At 37.9% G+C, this 15,000-nt stretch overlaps 1 protein-coding gene across 1 annotated transcript in view; it reads right to left on the bottom strand.

The window, feature by feature from the left end:
• Positions 1-15,000, bottom strand: part of LOC122816231 (piezo-type mechanosensitive ion channel component 2-like) — a 1,381,906-nt gene that overhangs the window by 107,148 nt on the left and 1,259,758 nt on the right. Inside the window, exon 48 of the mRNA XM_044088974.1 lies at positions 6,931-7,100. Within this exon, the coding sequence (XP_043944909.1) occupies positions 6,931-7,100 (170 nt within the window). The remainder of the gene's footprint in view (positions 1-6,930; positions 7,101-15,000) is intronic.

Raw genomic sequence — 15,000 nt, 5'->3', positions numbered from 1 at the left:
TTAAAGTCTGAAGTGCATTCACTAGTTAAAGCATACATCCACAGTACTGTATGCCTACAAGCTCTTTAAAAGTCATTACTATATGCTACCGTCTAATAACTGGTGGGTGGTGAGACTGCATTCCATACAGACAGAAACTATGTCCATTTTTTCTACAAACTGTGAACAAATCAGGCATAATGAAGTATAATTGTTAATGCCATTATTCGCACTGCTGTTATACAGACTGTTAGAATTATCCAGAAATATTCATTCCATTAAATACAGATCATGGAAGAGTTCCCTTAAATTATGAATTCTGCTTTATATGTTCAGTAAAATGGTGAAAATATATTCAGTTCTTTTGCCATAATTTCTTCTCTTTGTCTTTAAACTCAGCTGTTGTTTTGGTTATTCTCCTGTGTATGTGTTCAAGGTTATTGACTGTAATTCACTTCCAGTGCCAATCATGGGTTTATTTTATTTATTTTATTTTACATTTGTTTACCGGGAAAGTCCGACTGGACACAGATCCATTTTCAGCGGATGCCCAGGGAGAAAAGTTCCAGTACAGTACATACAATAATGTAAAATGCAAATAAGATATCTTAACATATTTGTGAGAAATCCAGCCTACTCCTAAAAATACAGTACATAGAAATACATTCTGCACAGACAATTATTAAAGGACATATTACATTCTTAGCTATGAATATATTTTTTTTAATTTTAGGGCATAATGGAAGTTTTCAGTCACACAGTGGTAATGTGAAGTAATGTCAGCTAGTTAACAGACTTGTCAGGGTGATAAGGCATGACCTTTGTTCCTAGAAAGAGTCATTGCAACAGTTATTTGTTATGAGTTATCCTGGGGAGTAGCAGGAGCAGAGCCAGTTATTAGTATAGTGGAGTTTGAGGAGTTTTTTTAAAATCAAATAGTTGAGTTAGTATTAGTTATTTGTCTTGGTAGCGAGTTCTAGATTTTGGCAACAGTGCAGGCATAGAGAGATTTGCCAGCGTCATTCTTATATTTTATAACATTTGTTAGGTTCTGGTTACTAGATCTTAAGGATCTAGTGGCAGTATGGGGCTGGATTAGATATTGGAGTGCTGGGGTTTTGTCAGGGGAGTAGTAGAGTTTGTGAGCTATTGACAGTTGATTAAGTACCAATAGTTGAGGTAGTTCAAGCCAGTTGAGTTGTTTAAGGGCTAGACAGTGATATGATCTATATGGGGCTTCAGTCGCAAACTTGGCAATCTTGTTATAACAAAATTCCATTTTGTTTAGATCTGTTTGGCAGAGATTAGTTAAGATGGGGAAGGCATAGAAAAGGAATGATAACAGATGAGTCCTTGCAATGGTAGCTTTGGTATGTCTAGTGATACACTGTTTGTTCCTATAGAGAAGTCCTAGCTTTTTGTTTAATTTCTTAATGGTTTGAGCAATATGGAGGTCAAATTTCAGGTTATTGCCAATCTCTGCACCTAGCAGTTTAGTGTGAGCAGTAGGAGTGATTTGAATATTATCCTTGGAGTAAATAGTAATTCTATTGTCCAGAGGTGGAGATCTACCAGGGCAGAAGATAATTAGTTTGGTTTTTGGAGGATTAAGAATAAGTTTGATGTTGGCAAACCACCTCTCTGCTAGAGTAAAGTTATTTTGGGTTATGGTCTGTAGTTCTTTTATCATGGGGGCTGCGCATATAAGTTTGGTATCATCAGTGTATAGAACTATTGAGGCAGTGAGTGAGGAAGAAGAAGAGATCTGGTTAGTAAAAAGAGAGAACAACAGTGGGCCTAGAATGGACCCCTGAGGGACTCCTATTGATACTGGTAGCAGTGGGGAAAGCTGTTTTTTCCATAGGACTACTTGTTGATGGTTGGATAGGTAGCTATTGAACCATGAGATAGTGGAGGGACTTAGGTTTAGAGTAGATAGGGTGTCAATAAGCATACTGTGGTTTACCATGTCAAAGGCTTTTGATAAGTCTAAGAAAATGGAAGATACGAAGAGTCCCTTGTTTCTATGGTGGTTTACTGTGTCAGTGAATGACAGTAGTGCTGTGGTGGTACTCTGGGAAGGTCTAAATCCATGTTGAGTTTTAGAGAGTCAGTTATTTTTTTGGAGGTATTGCATTAGTTGAGAGTGAACAGTTCTTTCTAATATTTTGGATAAAGGTGATAGGATTGAGATTGTTCGGTTGTTGGTGAGTTCTAAGGAGTTACCTCCTTTGTGCAGTGGAATAATATGAGATGTTTTCCATGAGTTAGGTATCTTACATTTGGCTAGCGACCTGTTTATGAGGATGGACACAGGGTAGACTATTGCTTCTGCTGCTATTTGGAGGAATTCTGCAGATAGATTATCATCAGCCAGTGTGGTTGGTTTAAGTTTCTTAAGGAGTTTGGAAATTACTTTAGTGGGGATGGGGTGAAGGGCAATGCTAGAGGAGTTATTTTGTGTATCAGGGTGGGTTGGGGTAGCTACTGGTGTGGAGTTGTTCGTACTATTTTGGGCATTGGTTAGGGTTTGGACTGCTTCGGCAAAGAATCTGTTAAATTGAGTGGGTATGTCGTAGTGGTTGTTTGGTAGTATTGGGGTTAGAGTAGAGGCTTTTCCTGGGTGCAGTGTATTGTTCATTGTGCCCCAGAATTTCTTAGGGTTGTGAGTGTGTTTTTCTTGTATAGTTTTGTAGTAGTTAGATTTATCAAGTTTAATTCGTTTTTTAGCTTTGTTTTGGAGTTCTAGATAGTTTTGTCACAGATTATTGGTTTTGTGTTTATGAAAGTGAATCCAGGCCTTTTCCCTTTCTTTCATTATGCTTCTAGTGTCTTTTGTTAGTTATGGGGCATAGTTAGTTTTTATTCTTGTGGTACGGGAGGGTGCGTGATTGTTCAAGATTTCTAAAAAGGTTGAGTTAAAGTACTGCACTGCTTCATCTAGAGGTAGTTGTTTTAGTGGTGTCCAATTACAGCTTTTCAGTGAATTGATGAAGTCAGTAGTTATAAAGGTGTTTTTCTTATGTACTACTCTGAAGATAGGCTGGTAACTATGTTGGGGTCTGTTTATAATTAGGTATGTTGGTAGATGCTCACTTAGACAGTCAGGAAGACTGCCGGAATGCTGCGCAAGTGTGGGATCAGATAGCAGAATCCAATCTAAGATGGATTCGTATTTGGATGTTTTACTGTTCTGGTTGGTGTAGATATTATTTGGGTAAACCTATGCAGGTTTATGTGAGTAGAGGGATTTAGGTTGGAGCAGTTCAGCCAATCAATATTAAAGTCACCTAATATTACAGTTTCTTGTGGCATGGGTGTTTGAGATCCAGTTCAACAGACATTCCATAATAGTAATGTTATTGTCTGATGGGATGTAGCCGCCTGCAATAATTATTTGCTTGTTGGAGTTTAGTTTTAGTTTGGCCAGGATTAGTTCTACATCTTTGACTTCTTGGGTGTCATAATCAAACTGTTCTAAGGTTAGATGATTTTAAAATAGTACTGCTACACCTCCTCCTTTTCTTTCTAGTCTATCTCTGTGTATGATATTATAGCCTGGGGCTGTGATCTCATTGTTGCGGTGTTCTGGTTTAAGCCAGGTTTCAGTTAACACAGCAATATCTGGTTTATATAGTGCTAATAAGACATGGAGGTCCTGGATTTTGTTAAGTATGCTTCTTACATTTAGGTTTAAGAAGAGCAGTGATAAGGCAGGTCTATGGTATGGGAGGTTTAGAGGATTTGAGTTTAGGTTGGTTGGTGGAGTGGATCCTGGATTAGGGTGTATGTCACCACAAGAAGAGAGTTTTTGGTGTAGGTATAGATATCGTTTATGAATTATATTAATTTGTTTTTGAGGTGAGTGAGGGTTGGTTTTGACTGTTAGTTTGAAGTGTAAGTAAGAGGAGGATTGGGAGATGGTAAGGTCATATGGCGTTATAGGGAATTTTTTTGTTTTATGGTATTGGCTATGGAGTCTGTTTGCCATTGGGTGGGGGAGTTGATATGGAGTTGAGTATGATAGGTGGACAGTATGGAGAGCAGGAGTAGAGTGAGAATTATTGATGGGTAGAATAGTGCATTTAATAGTTGGGAATGTAGTGCGTTCTTCATTTTGTCTAGTTTTAGAGAAAGTGGGTTGAGTATGAGGCTGATACTATATGGCTGTGTGGGTTGGGAGTTGTAGTAAGGGTGTGGTGCTGAGAGTTGCTATGGGGGGAGATGGGTGTGTTACTATAGGCTAATTGGGAGTGACGGAATTAAGGTGGGTGGGGTTTGTAACTATAAATCTAATTGCTAAGGGGGTGAGTGGGAATGGCGGTAGGTTAGGGGAGCGGGTAGAGCCAGAAGGCTGAGACACTGGAGTGCTGAAGAAGCTATCAGTAAGGCTGGACTCATTACTGTTGTAGTGATATTACCTCCATGCTGCCTTTAACAGTACCCTTGTATTTTGATGATCGCTGTCTTAATAGTAGCAGTGGGTTTTCTGAACTTCAGGTCAAAATCTATATAGAACTCAGTCTTACCTCCAGATTAGATGTTTAATCAGATCTGTTAATTATGTAGCAGGCTGCACCCTTTCCAAATTAGATGTTTAATCAGATCTGTTGGTTATGTAGCAGGCTGCACCCTTTCCAGATGAGATGTTTAATCAGATATTTAGTTATGTAGCAGGCTGCACCCTTTCCAGATTAGATATTTAATCAGATCTTTAGTTATTTAGCAGGCTGCACCCTTTCCATATTAGATGTTTAATCAGATCTGTTAGTTATGTAGCAGGCTACACCCTTTCCAGATTAGATGTTTAATCAGATCTTTAGTTATGTAGCAGGCTGCAACCTTTCCAGATTAGATGTTTAATCAGATCTGTTAGTTATGTAGCAGGCTGCATCCTTTCCAGATTAGATGCTTAATCAGATCTTTAGTTATGTAGCAGGCTGCACCCTTGTTATTTCTCCCCAGATGTAGAACATTACACGAAATTCTGTTTTAATAGTCGATTACCATATTCAGAGGCTGGTGATATGTTTTTGAGGAGTTTGCAGTCTATCTCCATTTGTGACGTCACTATTTAAATGGAATTAGAATATTCTGTATCAGTCTTGACACATTCAGTTGGGCATTCATGGGTATACAAAGTAAACAACAGGGGTCCCAACTTTAATCCCTGTGGTATTACTGCATTAAATGGGACTAACATTTATAAGTCGATCCACACTAAGTCTGATTTTCTGGTCACAGATACAGTTATAAAGCTAGGTGCACATGGCACACATTATCAATTTACTATAAGAGTGTATTGTGACCAGTTATGTCAGATGCCTTAAAGTTGTCTACATGGAGTATACTGCCTGTCAGTCCTTGATGGAGCCCTTCATGCAAACAGATTCAAAAGTGGATGTGGTTGGTTAGTGTCAGTGGTTAGTCTGGATTTCTTTACTAGAAAAGCATGTTGCTCCAGATCAACTAAAGCAGCTATAAAAGCTGCTCTGTTATCATTTTACTATTTCTGTCTGCTGCTATATTGTTCTGTCTATCACGTCCTGATGCTGCACATACACAGTGCATGCTCACAGCTCCTATTCCTTAAACAAATAGATGTTAACCAGGATCAAGGAATGAGGGCGGCAGGGTTAGAAGGCTCTGCACTATGATGTAAGCCAAGAAAAATAGGATACACTTGATGGGCAAAGCAGGCCTTATTCACTGTGAGGTTTTATGTCAATATATTTCACACCTTACACAGTTAATATGCAACAGGAAAGTATTACTTCCCTAGTTTTGACATTTATAAGTAGTTAAAATCTTTACATTCGCAATGCAACTACATAAAACCTTGATTAGAAGTAAACTTGAGTTTTCAGACAGTGAGGAAGCTAGAGATATGTAGGTATGCATTCCAAGCTGTTGGGCAAAGTCTGATTCTTGCTTGATCAATGTGGAAAACATTATGGAAGTTCTTCTGGTCTCCAGAAAAATTTCAGGATATGGTAGACAGAAGTATGTGACTTGTGGGATACTGCCAGTGCAAGTACATGAAAGCATAATGACTCAAGCCAGGCTGCAAACACTGGCATTACATGCTAACAGACTGATGCATTCTGTGCCAGGAGTAGGATAAGCATACTGATTTAATGTGGTATTGTGTCTGGAGAAAGACTGCCTCCAACTGAGTCCCATGAGATATCAGGGTTGTCTGTTCATAAATTCAAGGAGGGAAGAGTAAATTGGGGAGGTTTGTGGGGGGTGGGATAAAAAATATAAAACAGAACTAGACTACAGTAGCATTGTTTATATATTGCTGGTGATCAGGTTCTGGAGAGCATCCACTTGGTAAGACTGGAAAGAAAAAGTATTCTTTGAAATGTAATAATACTGTCTTCTCTCTTTCATGAGAAAGACAGTTAGCCCCAGGGCTACTTACTATAAGGTGGACTATAAGAATATAGACCACATTTTTGGCAGATGCATTTCTTACTCCCAGTATTATCGCAGCCTTGGAGGTTATAATGAGTTAGGAGCTGATGAATAAAAAGTCTCAATTAAAGCTTGGTTTGAACTTTGTGGGTTTGTTGTTCATTCTGAAGTTTCTATAGTCAGAACGTTTATTTTGATTCATATGCCATTTGAGTTTCTTGTTTTAAATTGCAGCATTTTGAAAGAAGCATCTGAGAAGTATTCCTACAGATCCCAGAATGGGTGTGGCTAATAAATTTGCACAGACATTTCTAGAACAAAAAAGCATCATAAATCACAAAGCAAGTCATCACAAATATTCTGTGACACAATTACTAAGATCATATAGAACAGCATCTAAAATGTTTGCTGTGCATTTATTTAACATTAAAACATAAGCACAAAATCATCAAGTGTGAACTTTAGTCTCCAAAACTTTTTTGTCCTTCTGTTTGTAAATGCCAGTAATGTCATCTGCATAGGACATGTTACCTGAGTATAGTCCAGTATAAAGTTATGTAAATGCGAGAAGAGTTGGATAGTTCTTCAACCATATTTTGTCGACTGGCAGGACTAATGCTCCACAACAAACTGGCATCACTTTTTATTTTTGCAGTAACGATATCTTCCGGCATATAGTTCACAAGAAACTGCATTGCAGACTGAGAAAAAAAGGAGAGTGTGTCATTGTTTTATATGTACTATATGAACTCCAGACAACCAATGTATTACTTTATTGTAGCAGTTCTAAAAGTACAGGCAAAGGGAGCAACTGAATTCACTTCTGAGACTAATATAGGAATTGTATAAGAAAACAATACACTCTTTTGTGATGATAGTTACTTGCATATAAGGTAACAAGAACTGTCCATTCCTTACTTTGTCTGGCAACCTAAGAGATGACTGTATATAGCAAGCGATGCAGTAAACAAAGCCCCATAATGGGGAAATGGGGCTTTGCTCCCTGTCTGGCACAGAAAATGATGTGGTTATTTTTAGGAGAAAATATTCTTGATTTAAGAACTACTTCTGGCATTTCAGTTTTGTTTACTGCCCATGAAATTACTGAGCTGAATTACTGTCTGGCCTATAACTTTTTTGTGCATCATTCTGCAGCCAACAGAATAGACCATGAAACATAAGAGTTATCAGTGAATAACAGGTATTTACATTCTGAGTTTGTATATAATGTGTTTTCTATGTAAGGGACACCAATAACTTGCCATACAGGGTCACTGCAGCAGGAACTAAAATGTTGTCATCATTTATAGTAAGGCTTCTGTCCTAAAGAAACTAATAAGCAGAAAAGCATTGCCTACAAGGACCAGTTTTTGAAAATGCAATAAAGTTATAATGGCCACAAAGTTTGCAATTTAAAGGCTTCTTTATAATAAGTGCTCCTGCTAGTGGAAATGAACAGGAAAACATACTCACACGATACATATATGTATGTCCTAGTGTGTGCGTGTGTGTGCGCGTGTGCGTGTGTGTGTGTGTGTGTGTGTGTGTGTGTGTGTGTGTGTCTGTGTATATATGAACTTATATTGTACATTTATATTAAGATGATGTAAAAAGACTGGTCCTGAAGAGAGTAAGTTAAGTTGACCAAGTTGACCAAAGAAGGAAAAGTGTCCCAAGTAGCAGGTCCAAGATCTGAAAAAGCAAGCACTCATGCTAGACACTAGTGCAGAGTTGAGAAGTAGTATCCTATCTGTAGGGTCATATATTGTAGAGGTCCTCCCCTACAACATGTCTGGAGGCAAATGATGGTCAGTTGTCCAGAAATTCGAGCTTGAACACAAGGAAGTAGAGGGACAGTTCACCTACTCCTTAAAATGGTGTCAAACTACCCTTCTAAGGACACTGCAGTGATTCATTTGCCTTGGTGCTAGTAGAATGAATCTGTTGCTTTTGTCCAGGAGTATCTACAGAGCATTAGGATTTTGGCAGAGACATAGCAGATGCATGGCATTCCCCAGTCTAGCAAAGAGAACTGATTTACTGGCTTTTCTGAACTCAGGGCATTTGTTAGTAGAAGAAGTATAACAGAACACCAAGGCATTATGCTTCCAGATGCATCCAACGTGATACCAAGGTAATTAAAGCACTTGGGAAAATATAATTACCATAAATGATGCATCATTTAAGAAGAGTTTTAACTAGCCTGCTGGTGACCCAACACTTTGGTGTGACTTTTAGCTGAGCTACTACAGAAAAATTCTGTCTTAACCCATAGTGGGATGGCTAAGAAATCTAGTGTAGTTGCAGGTGGATGTCCTTTTTCTCCAGACAACTAGATTATCAGCATATTTGTTTGCTCACATTGAAGGAAGGTCCATATTAAAGTCGTTAATAAAGATAATGCATTCATAGGTTCCTTCTAAGCTTATGTCTGGAGAGTCATCAAGGTGCTTAGCCTCTTCACTTAGGTTTTTGTATGAGTAGTCAAGTTGACCCTGGCAGAAGCTCACACCCACAAACATCTGGCATGAATTTCAGGAGGGGGTCAATGATCAAACCTGGAGGGACACCCTCCCTGTACACAATAATAGAAACCAGACAATAGGCATTTGCTCTATCTGGCCTTCATAGAGTTTCTCAACATCTATTTGTAAAACTGGTTGCAAGTATGACCTTACAAGCCATAATCTGAAAGTGCACCAGCTATACTGAATGCTCAGGTGAGATCCATGAAGACCTCAGCATTAAATTTCCCCTTTTCTTACCTCCAGTTACCTGTAATTTAAGTAATCAAATACAGTAGCTGTCATGATACTGTGGGTGGCCTAAAGTCATAGTGATGAGCAGGCAGCCAGTAGTCCATACATTCTGAAGTAGTACATCCATACCTTTCAACTGTCCCTGATTTTCAGGGATGTCCCTGATTTTGACACAAATTTTAGCTCTGTCCCTCTTAATTCTTTTTAGCACTGGTGCCTTTTGGACAAAAGTGGTGAATTATGCTCAATAAATAATGAGAATAATTAAGAGATGAAGAATTACTTCAAAAATGTATATTAATTCACATTCTGTAATTTTGTTAATGCCTTAAGTTAACAGAACAAATATTTTAAAAGTGTCCCTGATTGTCCCTGATTATTCCTGGATTTGTCCCTGATTCTGTTGAGATTTGTCCCTGATTGGTTGAGAGCTATGAGTACATCACTTGACAGTTGATTACCTTTCAGGAATCTTGTTAAAAGGAAAACTTCACCCTCTCTTACAGTTTAACTCAATCCTTAGGTTTTGTTTCTACAATATGGTTCCAGTATTTTGTAGGTACCAGAAACCTGCTTGTACTTTTGAAAACTATCATTTCCTTGCTTTGGAATTAAAGGAAGGGAAAGCCCACCTATTTTGATTTAATTCTCACATATTTTACTTAGGAATTTGCCTCTGCCTGCGTAACATACCATAGATACAGTTCAATCTGTAGTTTACCCTGTCAGGTACCGCTGTCAATCTTAGATAGGCAATTAATCCTGCTGATGTCAGGAATACAGCAGCTGGTATAAAAAAGACAGAAAGCTGTGGAACTTTTTTCCACTGTTTTTATTGCAAGGAGGAAGAGAACTTAACACTTATCTTTCATAGCAAAACAAAGCAATTAGATCAGTCAGAGGTTTAAAGGCAGTTGTCTCTTCTTCCGACAAATTTACAAAAGCAGCATCACAATACTGAAATGCTAAGCTTTAAATGCTGGTTATTTATAATAGTTTATATACTATGATAACCAGTGCATTTTTTGTAAACAAACATGTGGTGGTACGCATATGTTGCGTTTGGGTCACACCCCCCCCCCCCACCCATGCAGCCATTCTAGTGTCCCATTATTTGGCTATTTCTCCCCAGTTGCCATAAACACTGTTCAAAACTCTGTGTGCATACTGCTTTCTACTTTACTTCTACGATGATTACAGATATTTGGATTTAATTTAAAACTTTTATTTCAAATTTTCCAGCACAAACACTGACAGACATTTGCTAAACAAAGCAATACAGTGTCACAATGAAAAAATACTTAGCATTAAAACTTCTGTGACTTTCAAACTCACATTCATTGAAACAGCATGAAACCCACGTTCAAAGAAAATGCATCTGGCCAGTGGCAGATTAAGTTTACCTTTGGGCTGTTTTCAAATTATAGACCCCTTGCACACATTTTAAGGACCATGCAAAATTTCTTTGATTCACCTTCCTGATTGTATTAAATTATAATATATAATAATTAAATGATATCCTTTGTATAATACATCACTTGTTAGAGCATGTTTTAAATTTATAGCCAGTAAGCAAAGAAACAAAACATATGAACCAATAATGCCAAAACTGTCCAATTCAGAACATTTCAACCATAAAAGGCCACTCAAACTTCTGTCATTACAAAACACACCAATATCAGTCAATATGCACAGACTCTGCAGAAGTAAAAGTCATCTGAATAATTCCACATTAAAGAGATCTGACTGTAACTAATGAAAAGGTTGCTGCTAGCAAAAAACTTTATATTTAAGTATTTCATCTACAGATTCACTGTCTGCTGCCCTTGAAGAATAAATTGCCTATGTTACATTAAAAATGATAAGCTGGTAATATTGCAATAGGGAATGTATGCCAAACTAAAACAGGTTCGTGGTTACTAGGCATCTTATCCAAAGGAAGACATACTTAGGACTGCAGCACCCCCACCCTCTTAAAATCCAACACAGTACCAGCAATCCATCTACATGCTGTGGGAATAGAACCCACAACCTTCTGCATCAAAACAAAAGTATGCTACCTGCTGTGCTACTAACACTGCTTTAAAACTCTAAGCAAACAACAGTGATACAATTTGTTAAGCAAAACAGTTGCATATTTTGGGTAGAGGATTCAGGCTCTTGTTTCCTGTAACTAAGGTACAGGGCTTTAGCCTAAGCAAATTACTAACCACCTGCTAACCCTAACTAGGGCATTTCACTGTCTCACACTCAAACCTCAAACTTTTAATGCAAGAAATCTGGACAACATCTAAAATAAATAGGAATAGATTATAAATATTTATCTCATGAACTTAGAAAATTAGTATTCATTTTTCTAAAGGATATGAAGTCTAAACCTCAAATATCCGTCATTATTTAGCAACTTCAATCTTTTTGAGGAAAAATCAAAAATATGGGGCAAAAATCTGGACATTCTGCAAAAACCTGGGCAGTTAAGGGGTATGCTACCTATCTCTTAAACACACACACACACACACACACACACACACACACACACACACACACACACACACACACACACACACACACACCATACCTCTCAACCTCTTAGCACAAGAAGTCTGAGCAAAGCCTGTCATAATGGGGAGACAAAGGCACAAAACTAGGGACACATTTTAAATATTGCTCTTATAAATTCAGAAAGTTGCTAGAATAACAGTATTTGTGTTAGAATACATTTTCTAAAAGATATGAAGTCTGAAACTAAACTCAAATGCATGTCATTAGTTAGTAACTTTAATACTTAGATCATCCCACTGATTTCTCAAAAACAAAGACAATTTTTATGAGGAACAGACCAAAAATATAAGGCAAAAATCTGGACATTCTGTGAAAATCTGCACAGTTGAGAGGTATTACACACACATACATCCCTACCTCCCTCTTAGACCCTCCCCCATACCTCTCAACCTTTTAGATCAAGAAATCTGGACAAAGACGCACATAATGGGGGGACAAATGTCCAAAAATAGGGACACCTTTTAAATATTGCTCTTACAAACTTAGAAAATTGATAGAACAACATGTTTTGCATTAGTATGAACTTTCTGAAGGATATGAAGTCTAAATCTCAAATGTCTGCCATTATTTGCTGTCTTAATCCTCAATGATTTGCCAGGGATTGCTAGAAAAACACAGTTTATGAGAAACAGACCACGGATTTGAGGCTAAAATCTTGACATTCTGTGAAAATCTGGACATTTCACACACACACACACACACACACACACACACACACACACACACACACACACACACACACACACACACACACATATGCCTTCCTATTTCTTGCACACAAACACACACACACACACTCCTCTTAAAAACTTAAACACACACGCACACCTACCACTCACTTGTTCAGTCGTAGTCCACAGTCCAAACATCTTCAGAAATTCAAATTCCATGCACACAGACCAGGAAGATGTAAACGATCGGTCGCACAATGAACAGAAGCAGAAGGTCTTCTGCATCTGTGTAACCCGATGTAAAGGGCATTTTTAAAGAAGAACACCCTTAAAAAAGAAAGGTTTTTTTTTTTTTTTTTTTTTTTTTAAGAAAAAGGGCAGCAGAGGTTCCGAAAGTCCTGATGGTGATTTTTAATCACTTAATATTACTTATTAGTGAATGCATATGTCCCCAATTGTGTTAAGTTGGACAAGGAGTAGTAAAAGAAAAAAGAAATACACAGGAAAACATGTATAAAATAAATAAATAAATAAATAATGGCTAATGGACTCAGATTTTTAAAAACTGCATCTTCTAGTGCGATGATCTTATCATTTATCTGTTCATTGGTTGGTGCACACACTTTCAGTTTACTAGCTTTGTTAACCTCCGCACAGGTCAGACTCTACTCCACTAATTCTTTGGTACAAGCTATATTAGATAGTCACACATTTATATGTAATTTTGACGCTTTTTCCTTGCACTTTTATTTTCCTCCCATTCTGTTTGTTCTGAGTTCAGTTTCTGTTTTGACTCTTACTTCTTAAAGATCACACTGATGATGTGTACTCTGTATCGCTGTGGCCTATGTTGGTCCACTGTAAATTGTAAAACATTAGGTGTGCAAATAATTCAATCTTGTGCTGCTGCTTGAGCAACAGATACCTGGACTGCAGTGCTTTTATAGTTGCACTTTTTCTAAAGGTGTGATAGTGGTAGAGTAGGTACATAGAGAATCCTGCTGTACACAGAAGGGAATATGTAAGGAATGTGATGACATGACATGATGCAGAAAATGCAAGCATGCAAAACTGAATCTGACAGCAGCTAAAGGAAGGTGTGCCCCTTCAGATACATTTTATTTTACATGAAATCCTCATGAATGCACTGTTAAATTGTTGCATCCATAAAAAAATTAAATTCAGGCAGCTGTTCAGATGGCCTGACAGAAGCTCTAAACCCCAGGACCTAAGCAGTGATTTACCAGATGTCAGCTGAACGGCTAGAGTTAAACCTTAGACCTAGTATGGTTTCAGATTTTGTTCCATCGAACTACTATTTGTAAATCCCTGGACCAGGCTGTGATGAATTGGATGTCAGCTTTATGCTGGTGGTAAACCCCAAGAATGCATGGTTACACATCAGATACCAGCAGGATAATGCGGTATACCCACAGGGCTTTGCAGTACTGTATCAGATGTTACCTTAATAGTAGTTGTAAACCCCAGCTGTGTACATGTGCTTTCATATGTTGACCGTAAGCCTGCAATAACCTCTAGGACATGAAATTGATTAATCAGAAATTAACTTATTGCTAACAGTGTTCCTCAGTGGCTGTATAGTTGCAGTTCAGTTTGGGCAGAGCAGTAGAATTAGTTAGCAGTATATTACAACTGTCAGTTCAGCATCACAAATGAACCTTGAGGTTGTGCACTTATAAAGTAAATAGCAAGCCTCTGCGGATGGTAATACATAGAGACAGGACTGCTGCACGTCAGATACTTTTAACAGTGGTAGTAAAGCCTACACAGAATGATAAAAGGAACTGAAGCTCTCTCTACTTTCTTTACATGCACTGTATTTTACCAAAATTTCTTATCTATGTACTTACGATTTTTTGTAACAGATGGCAGTACAGTAGCTTATTTATTTTTCTTGGTGGATTTTCAGTTTTTACTTATTTTTCTCTCTCGAATAACCATGAACGGCAACTCGAGAAAGGGAAAGCAAGCAACTGTGCAGCCGCGAACAACTACGTTACTCAACCACAAGATGCCAACGTGGAAATCTAACAGAAAATGCAACTGCATTCTCCCCACCTAGTCCTATAATTGTCTCTCCACCTCTAAACCCCTCTCCAGCTATGATTACTAGCCTCTCTAGCTATGATTTATAGGCTACCACTCACATGTACATATTGTAAATATCAAATTTGTACCATGTACCTAAGAATTTACACCTGATCTCTAACATGAAATGTAACTGTAAATTGTTCATTAATAATATTGCCTCTGTATCTAGAGGAAACATGTACCTAAGAAATTACACCTGCTCTCTAGCATGAAACATAATTGTAAATTGTTCTTCTTTTCTATATTGTATCTGTATCTAAACTTTGTAACATGGAGCTTTTCTCCCAGGGCTTCCACTGAAAACGGGCTCCCTGAGCCCAGTGGACATCCCCGGTCACCAAACTGGAAATAAATAAATAAATCTCATTCTTTTTTTTTTTTTTAATAGTGGGTGGCGTGCATCCATGCGTATGACACACGCATGGTCCTCCTTAAAGGAGAACATGCCACAGTGTTAAGAAGGCTTTTTTTTTTTTTTTTAAAGAAACAGGCTGGTA

Source organism: Protopterus annectens, chromosome 12.part0, assembly GCF_019279795.1.
Source record: "Protopterus annectens isolate FY-2018-M chromosome 12.part0, PAN1.0, whole genome shotgun sequence".
In the NCBI taxonomy this organism is placed as follows: domain Eukaryota; kingdom Metazoa; phylum Chordata; order Ceratodontiformes; family Protopteridae; genus Protopterus; species Protopterus annectens.
The sequence above is the reverse complement of the archived record's forward strand: the minus strand, read 5'-3'. Positions and strand labels throughout refer to the sequence as shown.